Raw genomic sequence first — 25,175 nt, 5'->3', positions numbered from 1 at the left:
CCTGCGTTGCTACCTGCCCCACTCCGCCACCAGATAGCAGCACAAATCCACCTAAAGGCAGGCCATCCCGCACCAGCTGGAAAGCTGAGGGCAGAAGTCAGCCCGTACACCTGTTTTATTTTGCCTACTGTATATATTTTTTTAATATGTATTTTTGAGAGAGAGACAGAGACAGAGTGCAAGTGGGCGAGGGGCAGAGGGAGAGGGAGACACAGAATCAGAAGCAGGCTCCAGGCTCTGAGATGTCAGTACAGAGCCTGATGCGGGGCTTGAACTCACCAGCCATGAGATCGTGACCTGAGCTCAGGTTGAGGGCTTAACCAGCTGAGCCACCCTGGCGCCCGTGTCTACTGTATGTTTAAAAAATGGAGCCAACATCTTTAAAAATCTGGATTTCTGGCTCCTCTTTAATCGGCTGATGTGAGCAGCAGCTGCTCTCTGGGCCTGATGTCTCCAGGGCATCCCAGCCCTCTGTGTCAGCTGCTCTTTCTCATCCTGCTCTGTTGCTATTTTCTCGACGCGTTTCTCACTTGCCACCTGCCTCCTCACTTCCATCCCTCCACTGGGGCTACAGGCAGGTGTGAAAGCACAGGGGCTCTGGGTCAGATCAGGGCTCGGATTCCAGCCCTGCCACCTACTAGCTATGTGACTGTGGGCCTGTTACATGACCCCAGTGCCTCAGTTTCCTTATCTGCAAATGGGGCTAAGTGTCTTCACCTCTCAGATCCGATGTATGGAGCTCTCTGCAGTCCGGCATGTGGTTAAGTGTTCAGCAGATATGAGCATTTCCCCCTGCCCAGCCCTCACAGGCACTTGTTTGCAACACCCATATCTCACAAATGACCCAACACAATCAGACCGGATACTCCTTCTGGTTCTGAAGGTGTTTTCCCAGTCCCTGGGATTCAGGAGCAGCAAGACAAGTCTGTCTGTGAGGCCTGGCTCTGCCTTAGCAGCTGTGCCGTCTTGGGCAAGCCAGTTCACCTCTTTGGACTTAGGCTGTATTTTTGCTGGGCCAGGGTAATTAACACAGGTTGGTAGGCCTGCACAGTCTCCCCTCCGGGGCTTGTGAACAGGAAACCAACTCTTGCAGCCCCAAGGCTGCTTATCTGACCCCTCCAGAGTTTGGCTGGCTGCCCCATCCACTGTAGACCTCCTTTGATAACACCTTACCTTTTCTTTTGGGAACCATCTCCCTCCTCTCATCCTGTGGCTTGGGAAGTGTTGTTCCCATCCCTGCAATTCCGGGTGAACCTGTTTCAAACCTGGCCAATCAGAACCACGAACCACCACAAGACACAATCTGTCCCAGTGGGAGCCTGGCCCGGGCTTCTGCTGCGGCCACTGGGCGGGGAAACTTTTCCACTGAGATTGCAGAGCTGGTCCAATCTCAAGTCTCAACTCAAGAGAAAAACGGAAGTAGATTGACCAAGGTCTGGTGAATCATGTGAACCCTTGGGTCCTGCCAAACCTTAAGTCAGTTATTAACTCAACTTTTCAGTTATTATAGGAGTTAATAAAAATGATTTTAGCTATTTTTACTTAAGCTATTTTGTTATTAATGAATTGAACTCTTAATTCCCCTTCCTTTTGGGATCCCCTCGGACAGTCACAAATCAAGTCTAGTGGTGGGCATACTTTCAGGGCAAAGCTTTATCTGGGGCGCCTGGGTGGCTCAGCTGGTCAAGCGTCCAACTTCGGCTCAGGTCATGATCTCACGGCAGGGTTTCGAGCCCCGCGTCGGGCTCTGTGCTGACGGCTTGGAGCCTGGAGCCTGCTTCAGATTCTGTGTCTCTGTCTCTGCCCCTCTCCTACACATGCTCTCTCTCTCATAAATAAACATTAAAAAAAAGCTTTATCTGTGACCACTCTGAAGAGTATTTTACAATTTGTGTCCCTAACATCTCTTTTTTTGCTAATATTGCAGAAACTATGAAGCTCAGGCTACATATTGATTGTAATGTTCACTACTGAATCTCAGTGCCTAGCACATGGGAGGTGCCTTGCAATTACTTGTTCAATGAGTAACTGAACAAGATATTTGTCTAAAACGTCCAGTGTCTCCCAACTTCCTCAGCTTGTGAGGCTCCATATAACAAGTCCTGATTTTTCCAACCAGATCTTCCACTTTCCCCTTGTTCCCTCCAGCCCAGTCCCACTGTGTCCTAAAAACCTCAAACTTGTTCCTGCCTCGGGGCCTTTGCACTTTCTGTCCAGTCTGCCACCGCTTCCCCTAGTTGGCTCAATCTCCTACAGGTCTCAGGTCAGATGCCACTTCCTCAGACCCTCCCTGACCAATGCTGCCGAAGCAGCCCCACCGTGCTTTTCCAATGTGATTCAGTATTGTTTGATTTTCTTTACAAATCACCATCTGAGTGTACATATGCATTTATTTATGTTTATTGTCTCTCAGGAGGTCAACCCCACCAGGGTAAGTCCTTGTCTGTTTGTTCAGTGCTGTGTCCCAGTGTCCAGGTCAGAGCCTGGCACACACCAGGCCAATAACATTTGCTGAAGGAATTCACTAATAGGGATCAGCCTTCATTACTCGATCATCATGACTTCCTGCAAGGCCATTCCTCACCCAATCATGGGTCCCCTCCAAACGTGTTTGGAGCACATGGCAACATTAATTCACTGTGTCCGGTGAAAAAACTCCCATTCTGAGCCCAAGGTAGGGGGAAGGGAGCTGGGAATGGGGTAGAGGTAGGGTCTTACTCTCCAGGATCCTTAACCACCCCCCCACCAGCCAACCAGGAAATACGAGGCAGCCGAGGTTAAGTAGACTCTTGCTGCTTTGTTATAAATATATTATGTACATCCAAAACGTGACATTAAAATATTACTCCGTGTTACAGAAAAGATATTAAGGCTTTCTATTATTTACATTAAACAAGCAAGCACCTTTAAAAAAAAAAAAAAAAACCAAAACAAAACAGCCCAATTCTTCCTTCTCTGACATTCCCCTAGCCAGAGGGGACACCGTGTCCCCTTCCAAATGACCAAGACCCGTTGCAGGGGCTGCACTCTGTGAAGACATCCTCTGATTAGAAGTATCAGCTCTGGCTGGAATCACGTGGGCAGGTGGGGGACGGGCAGGGGAGAAGGGGTTCCAGACTTGGGCAGGGGATTCCTGCCTCTTCTGGCCGGCTGCCCTCAGACCCTTGCTCACTTTGCCATTCTTGGGTGGACAGGCTAGGCTGAAGGTGGCGCCTGGGGCTGTCCACCCACCCAGGTCTTCGGGGTCAGTTCACAGGGCCATGGCAGGGCAAATGCTCCGGGGACACTTAGGTGTGCCTGGGGGCTCCTAGACCACTGGGGACAAACGAGAGACAGATAAGACGACTCAGTGGCCCCAACGCCAGCCATGCTGAAGGGCTGCCCAGTGGGGTGGGGGTGGAGGTGCTGTAGGCGCACAGGGAGTGGGTGAGCTTCTCCTCTACCCAAGGAATAGCTGGCAGGGCGGGGCTCCTTTTTCTGCAGAGTCAGGCTTGGAGACAGCAGCTCAGGTGGCTGGGGAGGGGCCAAGGAGAGAAAATGAAAAAAAGGAAATGAAAAATCAGTGGCTCAAGTATTCTGTGTCACGAGGGGTGGGCTGGGGGTGCCCGGGCCCAGCCCAGGAGGCGTCCTCTCCATCTGGAGGGGCCAGCACGAGGAGGCTGGAATTTGGCAGATGGCTTCGGTTTAGGGGGCTAGGGAGGGTTGGCAACAAGGTGGCAGGCTCGGAGTAGTTATTTGATCTTCTGGGCCCATTTCATGTCATCGGCCCGAGGCTTCTCGCCGGTCAGGCCCTGGATGAGGTCTTCTAGGCGTCTCCAGAAGCCTATCTTCTCCAGAGGATAGTTGAGCCAGCCTGCAGGGGGGGAAACGGCACCAGGGCGTTGAGTGGGAGAGCAGCAGTTGAGGAGACGGAGCAAAGTTGGCTTTGCCTGGGGCAGGAGCAACAGGGAGTGAGTCTGTAGCGGGACAAGGGCTGACCAAGGGGATGGGGACCTCCCACCAGTGGGCTTAGGGCTGCTCAGACATGCCTTTGTCCCCTCATTCGTTCACTTTCTTACCGAGTGCTTACTATATGCCAGGCACAGTGGCAGCATTTCTTATCACTGGGCTCCACTGCCACTTCTTCCAGGAAGCCTTCCTTGACCACATCACCCTCTTCTGTTTCTTTATATCCTTTATGATAACCTGTGGCCACTTCCCTGTTTTGTGTTGGTTTTTCTCCCCAACTCCCAACCACAGCATCTGCTCCCAAGAGCAGAACTCTGTTCTCCCTCTGTTGATCCCGAGTGTCTGGGATGGTGACTGGCACAAAGATGTTCAGTAAATATTACTTCCCATCTTATTTCATCTGTATGATAGCCTCCTACCCAAATAGTAGATACTCCCATTTTCCACATGAGAAGACGGGCTCAGAGAGGAGTCTCCCCGTTAGCGAGTGGCCAAACCAGGCCCGATCCTAGGCTTGGCTGAGCAGTTAACTGATCTCGGCGGCCTCAATTCCACCCCCTCCACCTGCTCTCAAAGAACATGACCTTAAGACGTACGAAGAATATTTTCTGTGGTTCTCAGTTCTGTCTCCAGAAAGACAATGCACCGCTCTCCCCGCAGAAACTAGTAGCCGTGACTTATCGAGTACTTATTATTATGTGCCAAACACTTCACATCTGCCATAGCGCCCTTCACGCCCTGGCCCCGTGACAGTCCTATGTAAGGTGGCAGCTGCAGCCCCATGCTGTGCGTGAGAACAAAGCACATCCAGGGAGGCTTGCTTCCTAAAGATTCACACGGAAGAGTGGAGAGCTGATCGAAAGCTGTAGCCTGACTTGCCATCAAGGTGCTGACAGCACCTCAGACACCCTTAATCTTGAAAGATGCCAGCTGACCCCAGACAACCTGCTCAACTCACCTCACTTCTTTGGTACTGGTCCTGTAACTACTGGTGGCAGGTGGGTTTCCTTCCTGTTCCTTGGTCTCACCAGGCGTGTTCCCGCCTCAGGGTCTTTGTACTTCCTACTCCCTTTGCCTGAACTGTTCTGTCATTATTTAGCTGCAGGGCCCTCCCACGCTTTTTTTTTTCTTCTTTTTTTTTCTTCTTCCAGATTTCTGACCGCCTACTATGAACAGCTATACTCCGCTTTCGCCCGAGCACGCCTCACGACTGGGCATTTGTCATCTCCCCTACCCCCTGCCCCCAGTGCCCTTTGCTCCAGCCACACTGACCTCCTCGCTGTTCCTCAAACCAAGCAGGCCTGTGTGTTCCTCCTTCGGGGACTTCACACCCTCTGTTCTTCCTCCAGATCTGCGTTATCTTCTCCCTCAGCTCAACTGTCTCCTCGGTGCACTGACCACCTTATTTAAAGGGTAAAGTCTCCCATTTCCTTCTCCTCACCTACCAGCAGTCAGCAGGGTTAAATGGAATGTCCCCTACTAGAATGTGAATACCATAGAGGCAGGGATTTTTGCCTGTTTGTTTCAGTGCTGGAGCCTCAGCCCAGGACGGCGCTTGGCACATAGTAGGCGCTCAACAAATATCTGCTGGATGGATGGATGGTTGAAATCACGACTCTAGGAGGTGGGAGTGGGGGAGGCGGTCTCTCTCGTGCTGCTGCGTCCTCAGCACCTACACTTGGCACATGAATCTAAGAGCATGTTCCTGCAGGGCAAGGATGATATGACCTCCTCCTGTGACCTCTGCCCTCCTAACCCTGAGGATAGAGGCAGAGCTGGGGTGGGGGCAGGGCAGCCTCTTCCACGCCACCCTGGAGCCGCACCTGTGGTGATGCAGAAGTAGGTCTCGTGGGGTGAGACGTGGTGGATGCGATGGTGTTTGCGTGGCAGGATCACGTGCCAGTCCTGCAGGAGGGTGACCCAGCGTGGCAGCCCGAAGTACGTGTGCGACCACTTGTGGATCTGGTTGGTGAACGTGCCGAAGATGGTCAGGCAGAAGACGAAGCACTCCCAGGGGTACAGCTGCTCCAGCGCTTCTGCGGGGGGGGGGACGACACGACGGGACAGGGTGTCGAGGCTGTCACGGGGGCAGGGCCACCACCAGCCTGGCCCTGGCTCCTCGCCCCTGGGCAGCTCCCTGGCCTCCTTCCACCCTCCCCCATGGTCTCAGGCAAGTTCAGACTCCCCTCTGGGCCTCAGGCTTCTCTTCTGCTCAGTGGGCAGATCGTGCAGGAAGCACAAGAAATAGTTACGGGTGTAGGCTCCGGAGTCAGGCAGAGCTGGGTTCAGGTCCGTGCTCTGACATTTCTTGGCTACACGAGCTTGGGCCAGCGATTCTGCCTCTTTGAGTCTCAACTTCATCGTCACTAACACGGCAATAAGTCTTTGTCCAGGTTCCCAAAGGCAGAGCCTGAGACAAGGGTTCACGGGGGGGGGGGAGGGGGGGGAAGGGAGGGTATCTTCTGTTCGGAAAATCATCTGAGGGAGTGGGGAAAGCAGGGGGTGAGCTAAACAATGATGGGTTTGGGGGAGTCTTGTCTCAGCCTGATCCTGGGGGCAGCTCTGGAGGGTTAATGGCTCCACAGAGTTGGTCCCACCCAGAAGTGAGAGGGCTGGTCTTCTGTCGGCTTTTCCTGTCCCTTTACGTTTGGCTTTAGGCTTATCCCAAGGGGAGACGTAGGACCTGCCCTGGCGGTTCCCAAAAGGGACAGCTGGGAGCCGTTAGCAGCCGCTGCTCGTGGCAACTGGGGGATGGGTGCACACGTGGGGAGGATCTGGCGGCCACCATGGCACCACACCACAGACACCCACACCTCTACCCACCAAGGGGCTGCTCCAAGGACCAGCGACGTATCAAGTAGTTAGGACACGACGCGGCCTGGTGGGAGTATTCAACCTCCCCTCCCCCGCCTTCTGCCCACCTGGCAGATGATGTAACTGAGGCTCTGACAGGTGAAATGACTTGCTTTGGGACAGGTTCCCTCCTTAAAATAGGGCAAAGATCAGAACTCAGAACTTTCTGAGTTCACTGCCCGTGTTGGCCCTACTCAGCCAGGGCAGCCAAGCCAGAAGCCCTGAGGGCCAGGCAGATAATGCAGGTGAGCAAGCTGGTCCAGGTGTAGGACAGCAGGGAGACTGTGTAGGACAGTGGGGACTGTGTAAAGATGGCGGCCGCAGCTCAGCTCCCTCCCAGTGAAGCCAGAGGGGAACAAGGGCCCAGGATGGCCAGACTGGATTGTTCAAGAGAAGCTGGAAGCACAGATTTTTATGTCAAATGTGCCAATTTTACAGGATGATAACTAAAAGTTTTTTAAGGTAGTGAGGGGACCGTGTCCCCACAGCCCCCTGGCAGCTGGCAGGCACACTCACCTGGGCTCTGGGTGCGGAACTTGTAGGCCATGTTCAGCAGAGGCAGCAGTGTCACCAGGCAGTTGTCCCCATTGGTCTCGATGAAGTCGTGTCGCGTGATGGCTGTGGGGTCGATGTGATGCTCGCGGAAGGGTCGGATAAAAGCCTGGGGTGGAGGTGAGGGTGGGAGAGGGGGTACGTCCGACCGGTCAGCCCGTGGTGGCCGGCCTCTCTCCACCACCTGCTGCGCATACTGGACTCGGGCTTACCTCCTTGCCTTCAGGATGCCAGAACGCTCCCCCATCATACTGCTACAGAGCCCCCCCAACCTTCAGGGTCCTGCTCTAAGCTGCGCTAGCAGGAGGCAGTCAAAATGACTAGGTGGGGACCGCGGCACGGTACCGCCCCACTCTGGGCCTCAGTCTCCCCAGCAGGGGTGTGAGGGGAGTTGGAGACCACCTCCACCCTTCTTCCCCACTCTAATACAGTTGAGGACACCCCTCACAGTGGCAGGCAGACCCCTCTATTTCTTCCCAGTGTCCAAGCCCCTCTTTCTGGTAACAGCCGCCCCCTCTTCCTCTTCTGTTGGTACATACTGTTCCGATGGGGCAGAACCTAAAGGTGAGCACGTGACCCTGGCCTGGCCAATCAGAGCACCCCGGCTTGCCCGCCACAGTGACAGGGATGGGCACGTGACCTGAGCTGGGCCAATGGGAGCGTGCTATGGGACTTTGGCTGCAACCGTGGGAAAGGAGAGTTCTCTTTCCACTGAGGGGGCCGAGCTGGAAGGATGAAGGGAAAGCCTATGTGACAGGGAAGCCAACAGAGAGGAAAGCAGGGACAGACACAGAGAGAGACGGAGTCATGAGAGCATGGTCTGTCTGTCCTACTGGACCCAGCCACGCTTTCACTTGGCTCTACTCTTGAAATTTTCGGGTACGTGGACCAGTACCTTTGTTTGGCTAAGGCTGTTTGTATTGGACAACCCAAACAGTGTGGCACAAGGTAAAAGTTCAACTAGAACCAATGGTGAGGTGCAACAGGGCTGGCAAAGGAGAATGAGGCGTGGTCCCCAAATTCAAGGGGTTCAAAGCTCTCTATCCCATGCTTGATGCTTTTGCTTCCAGAAAATTCCAGAAATCCCAGGATTTCTAGTCTGTTCTGGTCCTCGAGGAGACGCAGGGGGTCAGGCTGGAATGATGGCTTCTGCCTTTCAAACAGGGCAACGGGAAGCTCAGAGAGGAAGGGGGCTCACCCCGCATCAGACAGCCCAACCTGCTTCTGCAGGAGACGGGCTGGGTCAAGGTACTCACCTTCCCCACGATGGGCAGCTCCACGGAGCCCCAAGTGTCAGCCCCCCAGTGCACCAAGCCAGACAAGAAGTCAGCAATGAGAGCGCCTGCAACTGTGGACAAGAGGTGGGTGAGGCAGGGGACCAGCCAGGCGACAGTCGTGCCCACCCTTTGCCCCAAATCAGGGAGTCCCGCATTCATTCACTTGCTTGCTTGCTCACTCACTCGTTACGGGGGGTGGTATCTCTTCTCTACTTGGGATGTTTTCCTCCCTGTGAATGGAGTCTCAGGTAGAGCACTCCTGTCCCTTTACTTGCTCTGCCCAGGGATATGTGGGGACTCATTTGTTTGGGGAGTCTGGAGGGAATCAAGGGGGCAGGCACAGATCAGCTCGACTTTTCCCTATCAGGAGCTGACTGGGCCCTTCTCTCTGACCCCCAATCACTCCACAGAGGGAGGCCCACTCTGCTCCAGTGCTGCCAGTGAATAGATGGAAATGTGCTTTTGGGGTCTGTCGTCAGAATCCCCTCAGGTGCAGGCAGTAGCCATGCCTTCCTCCCCAACCTAGCTTGTATCACAAGAAATGTGGTAATTTGGCCTCTGGCAGCCTTTTCCTTGTTCTCAATGTGTTCAGAACTGGACTGGGTTCCTGCAAAGACCCCAACACCATCCACTTGCTTGAAGGTTCGGTATAACATAGGGGTTAAGAGCTGTTAGATCAGGAAATGCCAGCTGTCTCTCACTAGCTGTGTGACGTTGGGCATGATACTCAACCTCTGTGCCCCAGTTTCCTTTAGATAGATGGGCATGACGATTACAAAAAAACAGTGGCTGCCATTTATTGAGCACCTTCAGTGCCAGACAAGCGCTTTACGTGTTTGATCTCAGTGGATTCTCACAATCCGGCCGAAGCTGGTACCCTCCTTATTCCCCCTTTGCAGCGGTGGAAACAGAGTCCTGGAGAACACAAGTTTAACTGGACCGAGGTCCCAAGAGGGCAAGTGGCAGAGCTGGGCTCTTAACCTGCCTTGAGGTCCCAATCTAACACAGCAGGATGCACAACCACTCCTGCACACAGGGAAACTGAGGCCGAGTGGCTGACTGCTTGGGCGAGGGAACATCCCAGTGCTGCCCCCATCACTCTCCCTGCTCGCTGCATCTCAACCCTACTGGCTTACTGACGCTCTTTCCCTTGCGCACCCTCACACGCCTCTGGGTCTCTCTCTGCATTTACTGTTCCCTCCGCCTGGAACATTCTTTCCCAGGGTATTGCACAGTTCCCTCCTTCACTCCCTCCAGGTCTTTGTTCAAACATCCGTTGAGTGTTTGACATTATAACCACCCCCATCTTCCAGTGTTTCCTATTTCCCGTCTCCTTCCCAGTCCCTGGCACTTATTAGGGGTTCAGTAAATATTCCCTGAGTTAATCAGTATAAAGCTGTTAGGAGTCAAGCTGCTGTGGACATTCATACCCAAACCTGGAGGCGGACATATGCCATCATTTCTTCATAAAAATGCCAGCTATTTATTTATTTATTTTCACTCAACATTTACTGAGCACTTCTAGGTACCAGGCCCTGTGCCAGCCCCTTAAATGTTTTATCTCTTTTAATCCCTAAACTGTACCAAGGCCAGTTCTAAGCCGGTTACACATCTTATCTCCTTAATCATCCTAAGCATTTAATCCTTACAGATGAAAAGAATGATAATAATAAAAACAATATTAGAAAAACAATGTTTGTGACAGTGGTTAACATTTATGGGGTGCATCCTTTATGCCAGGCACTATGTCAAAGGTGTTAGACATGCATTATTGGAACATATAACTCTTCATACCTTAAATATGGGCTGTGCCCAGGGACTTTCTTCCAGGGAGGATACGGTGGGGAAGCGGGAGGAGAGTAACTTCAGAGTGGGGAAACCTGACACTCCTCGGGCCAGGTGGTCAAGGTCAAGTACATGCCCTGGCTATGTGATGGAAATGGTGCTTTGCCTCTCAGCTCCTCCTCCCAGAAACATACAACGTGGTCTAAGAAAAGCATGAGACAAATTCTGTAGCGAGGCATCCTGTGAAACATCAGGGCTCGGGGCGCCTGGGAGGCTCCGTCGGCTGAGCGTCCGACTTCGGCTCAGGTCATGATCTTGCGGTTCGAGCCCCGCGTCGGGCTCTGTGCTGACAGCTCGGAGCCCGGAACCTGCTTCGGATTCTGTCTCCCTCTCTCTCTGCCCCTCCCCTGCTCGCACTCTGTCTTTCTGTCTCTCTCTCAAAAATAAACATTAAAAAAAAGATTTAAAAAAGAAATATCAGGGCTCCTCAAAACTGTCAAGGTCCCCCAAAACAAGGAAAGTCTGAGACACTGTCATAGCCACAGGGAGCCTAAAGGAACCCGATAACTAATGTGAGTGGTATCCTCGAAAGGACCCTGGCACAGGAGAAGGACATTAGGTAGAAACTAAGGAAATCTGAATAAACCATGGTCTTTAATTTGTAATAATGTATCCATATTGGTATGTTGATTGTAACAAATGTATGACACTAATGTAAAATATAAGATATAAGATGTTAACAACAGGGGGAACTGGGTGCATGGAGCCTAGGGGAACTCTCTATACTCTTTTTTGTTCTAGTAAATAAAGTCTATTTCTGAAAAACTGCATCATCTTATTTCACGTCCATAGTTATGGGCCCCAACACATCCCGACTCTCCAGAGGAGAGTCCAGAGGAGGAATGAGACTCAGAGGGTAAGGGCAGTCAGGGCTGCTGACCGGCGGCCAGGGACTACTGTGAGGGCCGTTCACAATGATGCTGTGTTCACGTCCAGGTCTGGGAAATGGGAACATTAATAATAGCACTCAACTTTACTTAAGTACAATCGATTAATAAGCTGGGCTAATACGTGTCAAGTGAGTCCCTGGGACACGGTAAGCGCTCCCAAATGTAGCTATAGTTAGTAGTTTAGGTGTTACCACCCTCTCCAGGCCTCAGTCTTATCATCTGTCAAATGACCTGGCCTTTTCAGGCTGCAGAGCAGGGAGGGATGTGTGCTTTGGACAGATGTCAGGAACGATTTCTTGGCGAGAAGAAACAATTTGCTCCTTGGGCTCTGTGACCCCCCAGGCCTCTGTGAGTGGGGGTTTCTAGAGCAGTGACTCTGGGCCTCCAGGCCTGCTGCCTCAGGGGGCTTTAGTGGAGACAGGAGAGGCAAGCACACAGAGCTTCTCTGTCCTGGCGCCGGGGGCAGTGGCTAGAGCTGGCTCATCGTGAGGGCAGCTTTGGCCTGGTTAGCACCCCATGGTACCACAGGGTACAGGACAGGCGATGACTCACCCCAGGCTACCCTGACTCGCCGGGTGACTTTGGGATAGTCCTTGGGTCCCTTGGGGCCTTCACCTCACCACAGGTTACCCAGCTGTGACTTCTTAGCTGCTGCCCACCTCAAGGCCTGGTGTGGAGACCGCGAGGGTGGACCGCGAGGGTGGGCTGCTGAAATCCCGCCTCTACCATCGTTCAGCACAGACTCCTCACCTGACCCGAGGCCGTGGGCCCTCCGACCTCATCACCAGTCTTTGCACTCCCCGGGCTCCCTTGCCGGGAACACCCTCCCCGCTCTGTCTGCCAGAAAACTCTTACTCAGCTCCTCAAGGGCCAACTCGTGGGCGCCCACACTTTTCCTCCATTTTCCCCGGGTGCCGCTAACAGCTCAAGGCTCCCAGGGCCGTTCGTGTGTTCGCTCTTTCATTCACGACAACGCTGTCCCTGCCAAGGTCACTAACGACCTCCATGTGGCCAGATCCGGCGGTGCCCTCGCTGCCCCGTCCTGCTGGCTCTGCTCAGCGGCTGCTCTCAGTTGAGCCTCAAGTCTTCTGGAGACACTCTCCCCTCCCGGCCTCTGCGGCCCCTCTGGCCGCCCCGGCTGGCTCTTCCTCCTCCCCCCGGCATGGAAGCCCTGGGGGCTCTCCGCCGGCCTCTGGGCTTCACACACCTCTTCTACTGCGAGGTCTCCCAGATTTGTATCTGTAGCCGCCTTCCTGGACTCCAGACTCGGATTTCCAACTTGCTGCTCGGCACCTTGCCCTGGCTCTCAGGCAGGCGGCTCGAGCATCTCGTCTCAAGCCGCCTCTTCGGGCCTCTGCCAATGGAAGCCCATCCCTTCCATCAAAGCCCGTGGGTCACCACTCACGGCCAGCGTGACAGGATGCTCTGGCCGCTCGCCTTGCACAGCTCACTGAGAACTTGAGGATCTTGCACCACCGCCGGGTGGGCCAGCATCCCCGCCCCCATCCATCCCGCCTGCAGCCCCAGCTGATGTCAGCTCCCTACGGGACACTCCCCAGCGGCTCCGCACGGCCTGTAGAATTAAACCCCAAGTCCAGACCAAGGCACTGCGCAATCTGCACCTTGCCTCTCTCAGCAGCCAGCAACTACCTTTCCTTTGATCAATTTTCCCCAGCCACGCTGGCCTCCCGCCTGTTCCCTGGGCGCATCCCAGCCTCTGGGACTTTGCACCTGCTGTTCCCTGCCGCCCCTCCCCAAGATATCTGCCTGGCCTCCTCCCTCACCTCCTTCAGGTCTGCGTGCGGATGTCATTTTTCCAGAAAGGCCTTCCCTGACCTCTCAACTCTTCCCTGGCTATTCTCTTATCTCGGTTTTGCTTCCCAGCATTGCATCATCTGTCTGTGTTTATCAACTGGGCACCTTTTCATGTTTCCGCCTTCCCTGGTTTCCAGGGCCTGCCAGGGGCACCAGGCTTCTGGAGAGATAGTGCTGGGCCAGAGGCAGGCTCCACAGACTGGCACGGTGCCTCGCTTCCTGCATGTTAACACACAAATCAGGGTGGCTACTTAAATCAATTAGGGACTGTGCAAACACCACTATCAGGAGATGGTCTATTCTCATCAGCTCAGAGGCCAAGGCGTGGGATGGGGGAGCTGGTGTCACATTCGGTGACCGGACGGCCAGAGCGCTCCTGAACCAGGGCCTGGAGGATCTGATCCCAACCAGGGAAGGAAGGTGGTGACGGCCTGGGACACCCATCCTCCTGCCTCACACAACACAGACGTGGGCTCAGACACACTGTCCTCCCAGTGCTAACCGGAGGCCCTACGGGCCCTGCTGGGGGAGTCTGTGGCTCTAGAGCTGGGCACGTCTGGATGTGTGATGCCGGACTCTGCTGGGCCAGCCGGCAAGTGCCCGGCCTCTCAGGGGACGGCGGTCCCAACCTCCGCACTGGCTCGACACCAAGAGTTGAAAGTACTCCACGTGCAGCTTGGTGCATAGTGGACACTTGGGAAAGAATCCATTGCTAAAGAGACCACGGTGGTCTGAGCCCTCGCGAGTGGTTATGTCGGGTGGGGTCTCCTTCCCACCTCTGCTCAGTCGCTGGCCCCTCAGCAGCTACACACCTGTGTGAGGCCCTCACAACAGCCCGAGGAGGCAGGTGCCACAAGCAGCCTCGACTTACAGGTGTGGAAACAAGGCTCGGAGATGCAACACCCCTAGCCCCAAGGCAACACAGCCACAAAGCCGTGGAGCTGGGACTTGAACCCAGCGCCTGCATGCAGCCACCCCCAGAGGGGGCATCAGGGCTCACGCCGGCCACGTTCCTGCCCCTGAATGTAGGGCTCTGAGGCAGAGAGGCTGCAGGTGCACGGTCCCTCTCACCCCTGGGTAAGGGGGGGCGGGTGTGGCTCCTGAGGCGGGGCCCAGGCTCCCCAGCACCGGAGGGGTTAACTCCCTCTCCCCCAGCTGGCCCGCCCCCGCCACGTGCCCACCCCAACGCAGACCCAGATGGCCCAATTAGCCAGCCTGAGCACTATTGGCTTAGGCGGCCAGAGTGCTTTTAATGAGATTGTGGGAGCTGAACACGCAGGGAGGGCTGGGCGGACAGACCAAGGGCACAGCCGCCCCCCTCAGCCTGGGAGCCCGGAGCAGGGGAAGGGATGAGCGCCTGAGTTCAAGGGCAGAGGGGAGGCCGGTGCGCAGGCAGGAAGGAAGGGAGTCACCTCAGGACCTGGGAGTGGAGACGGTGAATGGAGAGCTCTATTGTGCTTCTGGCTTGAGGTGTGATGGTGGACGGGCCCTTCTCTGAGCCTCAGTTGGCTCATCTGGAAAATGACAACAAGTGTAGCATCCACCTCCCAGGCTGTGGATGGGGGAGGACTGACCAATGGGAAACACTCAGCATGTGCTATAAGTTACAGCCTGCCCATTCATTCATCTCCTGATGCCATAAATATTTATCAAGTACCTACCATGTGCCAGGCCTCGCACTGGGGGCTGGGGACCCAACAGGGAGCACACAAGAATCGCTACTTTCAGGGAGTGAGATTTGAGTGAAGGGAGACAGATACTAAACAAACAAATGTACTGGACAACACAGTATGCTGAGGTGACGGTGTACGGCAGGGCTGTTACTTTTGAGGGATAATCAGGGAGAGCCTCCCCGAGGAGGTGACCTGTGAGACCTGGATGAGGAAGTGAACCAGGTAGGTGTCTGAAGGAAGAGAGTTCCAGGCAGAGGAACGGCATGTGCAAAGGCCCTGAGGTACGAGTGTGTCCAACAGTGCACGTGCACACCCAAGCACACACAGCCACTCACGATTACACATGTATGCGAGCTGCCATCAGAGTGGGTCCCTGACTCCTGGGGAAACTGAGGCCGGCGGCGGGGCAATCGGTACTCACTGACACCCAGCATGACAAGGGGCGTGTGCTCCCAGCGGGCCAGCAGCAGAAGGTGGACCAAGTTGTGGGCAATGAGGCCGAAGCACAGGATCACGCAGCACCACTCCTGGAAGCGCTTGCCTGCAGGGAGAGGAGGCCCGAGGTGAGTGTGGGGCGGGTGGGGGAGGCCGAGGGATCAAGGACCAACGCCAGGCAGAGCTGAACCCTGTAGGAGCTCTTCAGAGCTCAGGGAGTCTACGGTGCTAACCACAGGCTGAACTTAGGGACTGCCACGAAGAACGCCCACCCATTTCACAGACAATGTCACCGAAGGCCAGAGTAGGGGGAGAGTCTGCCCAAGGTACAGGCCCGTGAAGCCTGCCTTGAAGGGCCGATTCTTTGGCAGACAGGACCAGAACTCGTCTCCGGGCCCTGGTGGGCTCTCCCCGGAGGCCCCAGAGGGAGCTTTAATGAGCTTTTTCAAACTGACATCATGGCATCACCTATCCCCTTTTATAGGTAATCATTCGGAAGTGGAGTCTTTAATCCCAGAGGATCAGATCCTGCCCGACTGCCATCCAGCAAGGCTCCAATGAGTCAGGAATTTAGGAGAAATGGGCCTTGGTTACCACGTGCAGGGCTCCTGCCAGGAGCAGGGGGTCTGGGAGCACAACACAGGAAAGAGGAGGTGCTCCCAAGCCCTCCAGCCACCAGGCAGGTGACGTGGAGCAGTAAGGTGGGCTGGGTGGGGGCCGTGGGATACTGGCTGCCCATGGATCCTTTGTTAAGTGTGGGCGCGGGGGGTGGTCGCTAACGGCCTGACCACTGCCAGGTGGGAGTGTGGGCCCAGGACGCCTGAACTTCTAACACCCAAGGGAAGCCAGGAATCAGAAGCGGTGTGTGAACTCTTTTTAAACTTCCTGCCACGTGTTTTTAAAAGGCATGTGAGCTCAGACAAGCTGATTCACTCACTGCAGCTCCATCTGAGGTGTCTGAACAGTCCAACACCGGAGGGATCAGCCAAATGAACTTGGCCTACGGCATCTCTGCAGCCAGAAAATAAGTCTGGGTGGCTGTCTGTATGTGGACAGGGAAGATGTCCAGGGCCTACTGGTAAGCGCAAAAAAGCAGCCATTTATGTGTGAAAAGAAAAGAAAGAAACTGTCTAGTCAAGACTGGCTTCCACTTATTCCTCTCGGAATTTAATATTCGTGAATGTGCTCCTCCACCAAAAATCTTTTCTTGTAATTGTAAATTAAAGTAAAAAATAAATGAATAAAAGGAAACGAAAACATCGCGTGGGTGACACAGAATGTGTTGCAGGTCCCCTGGGGATATTATTTTCCCAGGCAGCTGGTCCCAAGGGCATGGAAGCTCCTTAACGACAATAATTTTCTTATCATTAGTGTTTAACATCTACCGAGCAGTTGCTATATGCCAGGTACCTGCTGAGGTGATGCTGTTTTGCAGATGAGAGATCTGAGGGTCAGAGTGGCCCCGAGAAGTAGCAGAGGCCGCAAAGCTAGTCGGTTACAGACTCGGATCCTATGGCCAGGCAGGCCCCTGTGAGTGGTCAACAACTGAAGGGGGCCATGGCAGATAGAGAGGCTTCCTCCTGTGTCTGCTCTCCTCACCTGGAGCGACTCTGGCAATGCTCCTGCAGATCTCAACCTAGAACCTCCACCGCCAGGAGGCTATCCATGATGCTTCCTCTGACTCTCGGACTCCTCCAACATGGGGCCCATCCTGAGGGGCTGTCACTGCCCGAAGGACGTCCCTCTTCCCCTATCCACGTGTGAATTCAGGAGGCCCAGGGCCATGTCTGGCTTGCTCACCAGGGCCCTGGCACACAGTTGGCACTCAATAAATGCCCGTGAAATAAACGAATTCCTATACGTCATCTTAGGGGACAACTGCCAGACTTTGTCTCTGGGTGCTCGTCACCAAAGCACCTTAGAAGGAAATATCAGGTATTCCACTGCTCCTGTTAGGCATTCCATTCTCCCTCAGAGAGAGAGAAGGGCCTTACCCAGGATGTACCACATACAGCACACTGTGCCCTGGGCCAAAATCAGAACAGCTGCCCTCCCCTTGCCCCGTGAAAAGACCGAGGGTCGGAGGGGAGAAGGAACACGCCCAGGGTTGCATCCTCTTGGCCCCCACTTGTACAGATGAGGACACTCAAGTCCAGAGAGGGCAGGACTCCAGTGGTAGTCACACAGCAGCAGAAGTGGGCCCAGAACCCTTCGCATTCCACTTCTTCATCAGGGACTGTTCCCCGTGGGCCCCATGACCCTGTTGCCCCAGCAGCCCCTACCTGGGGTCACTGTCATCTGCCCCAGCTGGCCCTTCCCCTTTCTGGTTCCTGTTTGCGGCCAGGGCCTGGGACTCAGAAGCAGAAGTCTGGAGGGGCATGTGGAAGGGGTAAGGAGAAGATGATTCTTCGATGCCGACCCACCTGCCTGACCCCCAGCCTGCAGGGACAGCAACGTGATCAAATAACAGTAACGGTGGCTGATACGCACTGAGGCCTAGCACAGCTGGGGTGGTCAGGTGTGGCCCACATCAGGGATGTTGCAGGGAGCAGCTCCCTCCAGCACACTCAGCTCTAAGTTAAGAAAAAAAAAAAAAACTAGCTACATTAAAAAAATAAATCATATAAAACTCCTAATTTCCTGCTTCCCTTGAGAACACAAGGCTCTGGGCACCACAGGCCTGAGCAGCAGCGGCTGCTCCCGTCAGATGGGGCAGGGGTTCCTGGTTCAGCCCAGTCTCCTTCCCTCCCTGTGGCCTCACATTGGGTGGCTTCCTGCAGTCACCTGCATTGAGCCTGAGACAGTCTCTCTCTCGTTCAAGTCTCAGTCCTTCCAGGAAGGAACTATGTGATTTCAGTTCCCAGACGAGGAAACTGAGGCTCAGTGGGTGAAAATGAGGAGCTGGGTTTGGATCCTGAGCTCGTCAACGGGACACGTTAGCTCGGATGTTCTAAAGACAGCCCAGCTCTCTTCCCATGCCTTCGAGAACGTTCCTGAAGTCTGAATATTTTCCCTTCTAGACCCCATCTATCTTTGGCTTCTGGGATCTGGATCCTTCGCAGACCAAGTGCTTCAACTTTGATTCATAAGAAGTACATCTATCATAAAAGCAGTCTTCATTGAGCACCTACTATGTGCCAGGTACAATGTCAGGATGAGCTCAGCCAGCCCTTCCCATACACTGTGGGCTGGGGACCACATGCCCTGTCTTTCACAAGGAGAAACTAGGCCTGAGTGATGAAACGACTTTTCCAAAGTCACGGCATGGACCGTCAGCCTGGCAGGGCCTACAGGGTCAGGTGGTCTAAGTGGTGTCACTTTACAGATGGGCAGACTGAGGCCCAGGGAGAGAAGGGCTCTGCTCAGGACATAAGAGCTTGGGCCACCTCTGGCAGAGAGCTGGGCCTTGTTTTCCTGAGCCAGCCTCTGGCCTGGCCAGGGTCCATGATCTGGGCTGAGTTATGGCAGTGCATGCTTGTTGGCCTGGGGAGGAGATTGGGCCTATGTGTGGTGGCTGTAGGGCTTGGGAGGAGCAGGGAAGGCCAGGCGCCAGGCCTCGGCCATCTTTGCTTTCCTGGGGGCAGGCCATGGCAGCTACGGGCTTGGCATCGGGCCCGACTCTTCTAGTTTCAGTCAGAGAAGCCCTGAATAATCTGCACTTCTGATGCCCCTTGGCCTCAGGGAGGTGGGGGCACAGGAGATAGAAGGCAGGGAGGGACCAGAGAGAGGCAGAGGAAGAGGGACAGAGAGACAGAGACGAGACCGAAGACGAATCAGAGACACAGAGAAATGAGAAACAGAGAGAAACAGAGTCACGGAGAGATTATGGGAAGACAAAGAGAAAAAAAGAGAAAGAACATGGCCAGAGGGGAGAGACAAAGAAATAGAAAAAGAACAAGACAGAGGAAAACAGAGACAAAGCTCAGCCCAGGGTGGCAGGGACCAGGCCTGGCCAGGGAAAGGGCCCCAGGTCTCTGGCTTCAGTCAGGCCCACGTGGGGGGACTGAATCTTTCCTCTGACCCTAAGCTAAGAGACCCTTGTGTCCCCCAGGGCCACAGGCACCTGTACTTAGCCAGGGTGGCTTGAACAGCTGACTCCAGTGACCCCTCAGGATCCACCTCTGGAGCCCGGGGCACCTGAGAAGTGGCACACATATAGGCAGGTTTCAGCTGGCACCTGCCGGGAAGCTGGATACCTGCCTTACCCGTGGGCTTGCCCACGAGGCCTGCGAGCCCACCAGGTCCTTCACAAATCCCAGCACAGGGCAGGCTGCTGCCGTAAAACCCAAACCCGGAGTGCAGGGGGCTCCTGGGATCCGCAGGCCCGGGCCTCAGCTCCCTGGCCAGACCCTCGGGGCCCACGGGGTACGGCTGAGGCTGCCTCCCTCCTTGGCCCCTGCTGCTCCCACCACCCAATGCCGCCTCGATTAGACTACTCACAGCTCCCCGCGGACACTAGGCCCACTCTCTCTGCCAGCGGCCCCGCACGCATGCTGTTCCGCCGACCTGGAACATTGGTCCCCCTCCTGCACACCCACCCCAGGGCTGGCTCACTCCCACAGTGAAGATTAAGAACACGGAACCTAGAACACCCCCCTTCTTCCACCAGTGTTCTGGTTCTGCCGCTAACGGGCTATGGGGCTCCGGGCAAGTCCCTACTCTTTGCTAAGCCTCCGGAAATGTCTTCAAGTGGGACAGGGTATCCCTGAAGTGACAGCCCTTCAGGCAAATCAAACATAAGCCGTCCCCGGGCTTGCTGACCTGGCCCTCTGCTAGGGGCAAATGCAAGCCTAATCCCAAGCAGGACAAGCATTCGGAAGAACACCTTTGGGGGGTGGGCGATGAGGAGGTGACGGGGTCCTCGGTTTCCTCCCCTGAAAAATGGGGTTAGTACTGAGGGTGTGCCCCAGACGGTTGTAGTAAGTGTGAAGAAAATGTCCAGCACAGCCAGTGCTCAAGAATGTCAGCTATGTCAACTGCCTTCTCATGGCTGCCGACTGTCACAGTACCAATCCACTTCTGGCCCCAGGAATCTCAGGAATTCAGTCCTGGAACCCAGAAGCTTCTCCTACACTCCCCTTGCTCATTTTGCTCCAGCCCATGGGACTCCTACCATGCAGTCCCACAAACACTCCCGGCGTGCTCCCACCTCAGGGCCTTTGCACTTGCTGGGTCCCTGATCTGGACCATCCTTCCTCGAATATCTTCAGGTCTCTGTTCAAGTATTACTCACTCAGTGAAGTCTTAACTGCCCCCTCTCTGAAATGTTATTGCCCCCAATATTTCACTTCCCCCTTTTCTGCTCTATATTTGCTCCATAATGTTTGCCACCACTGGGCAAGTGGGCTATTTTCCTTATTTACTGGGTTTAGTAAAATGCCACCTTTTTTTCCCCGGTCTTGTTCACTGCTTTGCCCCTGGGGCCTAGAACAGGGACTGGGACAAAGATGCTCCCTATGTGTTGAGGCTGGTCCCTCATTTTGTAAGTCAGGTCCAGAGAGGTCAAGGTACTTCCCCCAAGCCCTGCAGGAAAGGGACAGGGAGGTGGAGGCCTATGAAATTTGGAGAAACCAGTCTGATCAGTCTCTCACTTCTCTGCTCCTCACTGCCTGGCTTCCTCCCTGCTCCAGGTCAGGAGGAGATAAGGCCTTGACTGAAGGTTTGGGGCACCCGGAGGCTGCCTGCAATCTCAGATCCCTCCGGGGCTGTTCTTCAGAGGGTGAAGGGCATTTGGGGAAATCAGACCCAAACGGCAGTCCCTTGGGGAATCTCAGGATGCCGGGGTATGATTTGGTTGAAAGTGGGTAGGGTTTACTCAGGTGGGGAGAGCTGGACACCAAAGGAGGAGGCCTTTAAATCCTTACCCTCGATTCTCACGTGGTGAGTCTGAGGGCCAGAGAGGAGAGACAGCTGACTCCGAAACTCACAGGAAAGGCCAGACTACTGGGTTAGCAATAGGGAGTGCCCACTGCAAGCCAGGTGCTGCTCAAAGTTTGATCTCAGGGAGCCTGGGTGGCTCAGTCGGTTGAGCGTCTGACTTCAGCTCGGGTCACGATCTCACAGTTCCTGAGTTTGAGCCCTGCATCGGGCTCTGTGCTGACAGTGCAGAGCCTGCCTGGGCTTCTCTCTCTCTCCCTCTCCCCAACCTGTTCTCTCTCTCTCAAAATAAATAAATAAACTTAAAAAAAAACCCAAACAACAGGTGGGTGATCTCATTTTGTCTTCCCCCAAACACCAAGGGGCAGATAAATTTTACTTTGTATCCATTTTTTAGAGGTGAGGAAACTGAGGCTCAGAGAGAGAAAGTGGCTTGGTCCAGGTCACACAGCTAAAGAAGCAGCCAGGATGCCACGTCCAGTCTGTCCCAGGACGTACAGGCGGTTTCAAGTCCATAGGCTAGGTGCTCTAGGAACAGGCTAAAGAAACCGCGGCATCATGGACCAGGTGCCCAAGTCAGGTTCCAAAAAATCACTCCCAGAGCATGGAACTGCAAGTCTAGAGAGGCCTCTGTGACCTAGGACTCAACAAGAAAGCCAATGGCCCAAGGTCACACAGCCAGTGATGGCAGAGATGGTCTGCAAACCCAGGCCAGTCAGAGTAGAAAGCCAAAGGTGGTAGTCGACCCATGCCCATGCCAGGCAAGGGCTGTGCGTGGTGGCTGTCCCCTGGCAAAAGGAAAGATGTCAGAATGTTTGACAAACAAAGCTTGGTGTGATGGCGACATTCAGGCGGAGGGGCCTCCTGCGGCTCCTAGTCACCTGACTCTGGAGTTGATGGCACTTCCTTAACCCCTGGGGACAGAGTGCCCAGGCAATGAGATTCCCCGGGCTCTTCTGGAAGTACGAGAAGGGTGGGGGAGCTGGTGCTCACTGGAGCATTTAAGTGGCAGGCACAGTAGGAAGGAGCCAGGGACCTTGGTCTGAGGGCTGAAGGGGAGGGGGGGGGGGGCGGGGCAAGGGTCTGGAAACTGTGGTCTGGTTTGGGGAAAGGGAGGGCTCCAGCCCCAAGTCCTAAAGGGAGGGGGCTAATATATGCAATGGAAAAGGAGCAAGGGCTGGACTTGGGGCTTGCGCAGGGGAGGGGCTGAAACTGGAAGATTTGCCATGCCCTCACCACCTGGGATTCTGGAATACAGCGAGGGCTGAGGCCCCTCTCTGCGGGAGGTGGGGGGGGGGGGAGCGGGGTGGTCTGTGACCACTGAAGCTATAACTAGAACAGAGCTTGGGGGAAGGGCGGCATCGGGGATGCCAGGAAGCCTGGACCCCATGCGCTGAGGTTCTAGAGCAGAGAGGCTGATGTGCCCAGATTTGGGGGGGAGGTGAGGTCACTGTTTGCAGCCCAGGGCCCTGGCTGGGGCACAACTAGGGCCCTAGTGTGTGCATTCCGGATCTAGGGAACGTGGAATGGGATGTGACTTTTAGGAGGCCGGGGGCAGTGCATGCAGCTGAAGGGCTGCGTCCAGCTTGGACAGGGTCCTGGGATGGGGGTCCTTACTAAGTCTTGGGGCGCTCTTTGCAGCCTCGGGTGCTCTGAGGCTAGGATCCGGATCGAGGGGTGCGATGGGAGCTCTGTATGCGGCCCGGGTAGCTGATGTGGCAGTTCCTTGATATAGGCACTGTACGTTCATCTAGAAAGCCCCGTGGCTGGGGCTGTGGCTTAATCTTGGAAGGGGCGCTGGGGTGGGGTCCCCGGACTTGGGGGCGCTATTTGCAAGTTTAGAAGCAGAGGCTGGAGTTCTCCATCGGGGCCTGAGGCTGGGGTTCCCATCTAGGGAACCCGGGATCGCTGTCCGTAGCCCGGGCTAGTGACTGCAGGCCCGGAGGGGGGCCCGGAGGTCCTACCTGGAGAGTAGAGCGCGGCCAGTTCGCGGGCCCCGGCGTGCTGCGCGCCCCAGCGCCGGCAATACGCCGCCTCGTCCTCATCGAGCTCCGGCTGCTGACCGGGCCCGTCCTCGGCGCCCGCCATGGCCACTCGCCCGGCCCGCCCGGTGCGCTCAGCTAGCGGCGGCGGCGGCGGCGGCAGGGCCGCGGAACCGCGGCGAGATCACGCCGCCCAATGACCGCCCAGCGCCGGGCGCGGCGGCGGCGCCGGCGGGGGCCTCGCCCGGCCGCGCGTCACAGCCAATCGGGGACCGCGCCGGGGCCGCGATGGCCAATCAGCGGCCTCCGAGCCGCAGCCAACCGCGGCGCTCCGGAGGCAGGAGCGCAGCTGGGCGCAGCTGGGCACGGAAGCGTGGGGCGGCGGCGAGTCCCAGCTCGTCGCGGTTCGCCCCCGGCGGGGGCCTCGGTTCCTGCCCCCACGGAAATGCCGCCCGTGGCACCGCCCATCTCTCGCTCGGTTTGCCGGCCTGTGCAATGGGTCGAGGCCGTGCGCCACCGGACCCAGGAAAGGGCGTTTCTTCAGCAAGCACTGTCAAGCGCCTCCTGCGTGCAGGGAGCGCGAGTGGAGGGCGCCGGCCCGGGGCTAGAAAGCCGGCACTTGGTGGACACTTTGAACCGTACTCCTGGGCTGAGGCCCATTCCCACTGGGCTAGCTTCTGGAGCCCTACGTCGTGCGGAGGTCAGGAGGACCCTGCGTACACCTACTGTGTGCCAGCTGCCGTTGAGCGTCCCGGGGAGGAGAAACGTCGAGCCCGATCCCCAGGACCTCTTGTTCTCCCGAGGGAGAAGACAGTAAACTGAGGAGAATGACCCTAAGCGTCACTATAAGATTTGGTGAGCGCTTAATATCTGTTAGGCGCAGGCCCAGGAGCGAGTCCACAGCCTTTCATTTACTCTTAATTACCAATGATGTTGCCTCCTCGGGGGGGGGCCCTCTTGCCCTCCCTACTCAAAGTTGCCCTCTCCTCCAGTCACTGTGACATCATCATGTTTTGTCTTCACAGCGCTTGTCATGGGCCATAACATGTGTCATTCACCAGAAAACCAGTTCCTGAGGGCCCGGACTTGCTTTGTTCACAGCTGAATCCCCATGTCGGGATCAGCATAGGGCACGTGGTAGAGGCTCAGTAAACACTTGCCGAGTGAATTAAGGCTCAGCCCAGTGCATTTATTCAAACCTTTGCCTGTTTCAAAATGGGATGATCTGTCTTTTTGTGGTTGAGTTGTAAGAGTTCTTCATGCATTCTGGACGCTAGCCTCTTACCAGATACATGATTTGCAAATCTATTTTCTCATTTTGTTGGCTGTGTTTTCACTTTTTGGATAGTGTCCTTTGGTGCACAAAACCGTTTTTGCTTTTGATGAAGTCCAGTTTCTGGATTTTTTCTTTGTTTTTGCTCTAGGTGTCCTGTTTCCTCCTTTTTTTTTTTTTTTTTTTTTTTTTTTAACAACATCATCGTATTCCCTTATGTGGCTGGACCACATAATTCATGTAACTAGTTGTCTGTTGAATAGGCACTTGGGTTGTTTCCTGTCTTTGGGTGTTGTAAATTTTTTTGTGTAATGTCACTTTTGCACGGGAAAGACACACTCTTGAAGTGGGATTGCCGTGATAACTGTTACATGCCCTTGTCATTTTGGTAGATAGAGACAAACCATTCTGAGGTAGGTGGATACTGGGATTAGAATCACGTCCTAATTTATACTCTCACAGCTGTGTTCAAGAATGCTTGTTTTCCCACAGCCTTGCCAACTATTAAAGTAAGTAAAATTAAAAATTCAGCCCTTCAGTTAGACTGAGCCCATTTCGATAGTCCCATGTGGCAGGTGGGAAATGTATCGGGCGGTACAGATGTGGAACACGTCCGTCATAATTCTTTCGGGAAGCTCTGGTAAAGAATTGCGTGGTGACTTTGACTTTATATTTTTAACAGGGTCTCTCTGGCTCCACGCAAGGAATGGACCCAGCGACCGTGCAGAGGCAGGACACCAGGGACAGGTGCTGAA

The 25,175-nt window shown here is 55.0% G+C and overlaps 1 protein-coding gene across 2 annotated transcripts; it reads right to left on the bottom strand.

Annotated features, from left to right (window-relative positions):
* Nucleotides 1-2,372: 2,372 nt before the first annotated feature.
* On the bottom strand, nucleotides 2,373-23,358 carry PEDS1 (plasmanylethanolamine desaturase 1). Of its 2 annotated transcripts, none has more exons than XM_047851489.1 (6): nucleotides 23,130-23,358; nucleotides 15,275-15,394; nucleotides 8,610-8,701; nucleotides 7,318-7,462; nucleotides 5,772-5,984; nucleotides 2,373-3,853 (listed from the first exon to the last, which is right to left on the bottom strand). In XM_047851489.1, the coding sequence occupies exons 1-6, from the start codon at nucleotides 23,251-23,253 to the stop codon at nucleotides 3,732-3,734; spliced, it is 816 nt and encodes a 271-aa protein (XP_047707445.1). In that variant the 5' UTR covers nucleotides 23,254-23,358; the 3' UTR covers nucleotides 2,373-3,731. The 2 variants fall into 2 exon arrangements, with proteins under 2 accessions (XP_047707445.1, XP_047707446.1); XM_047851490.1 differs by lacking the exon at nucleotides 23,130-23,358 and adding an exon at nucleotides 19,729-19,835.
* Nucleotides 23,359-25,175: the final 1,817 nt, after the last annotated feature.

This window comes from Prionailurus viverrinus, chromosome A3, assembly GCF_022837055.1.
Source record: "Prionailurus viverrinus isolate Anna chromosome A3, UM_Priviv_1.0, whole genome shotgun sequence".
Classification (NCBI taxonomy): domain Eukaryota; kingdom Metazoa; phylum Chordata; class Mammalia; order Carnivora; family Felidae; genus Prionailurus; species Prionailurus viverrinus.
This window is presented reverse-complemented; position numbering and strand designations above follow the sequence as displayed.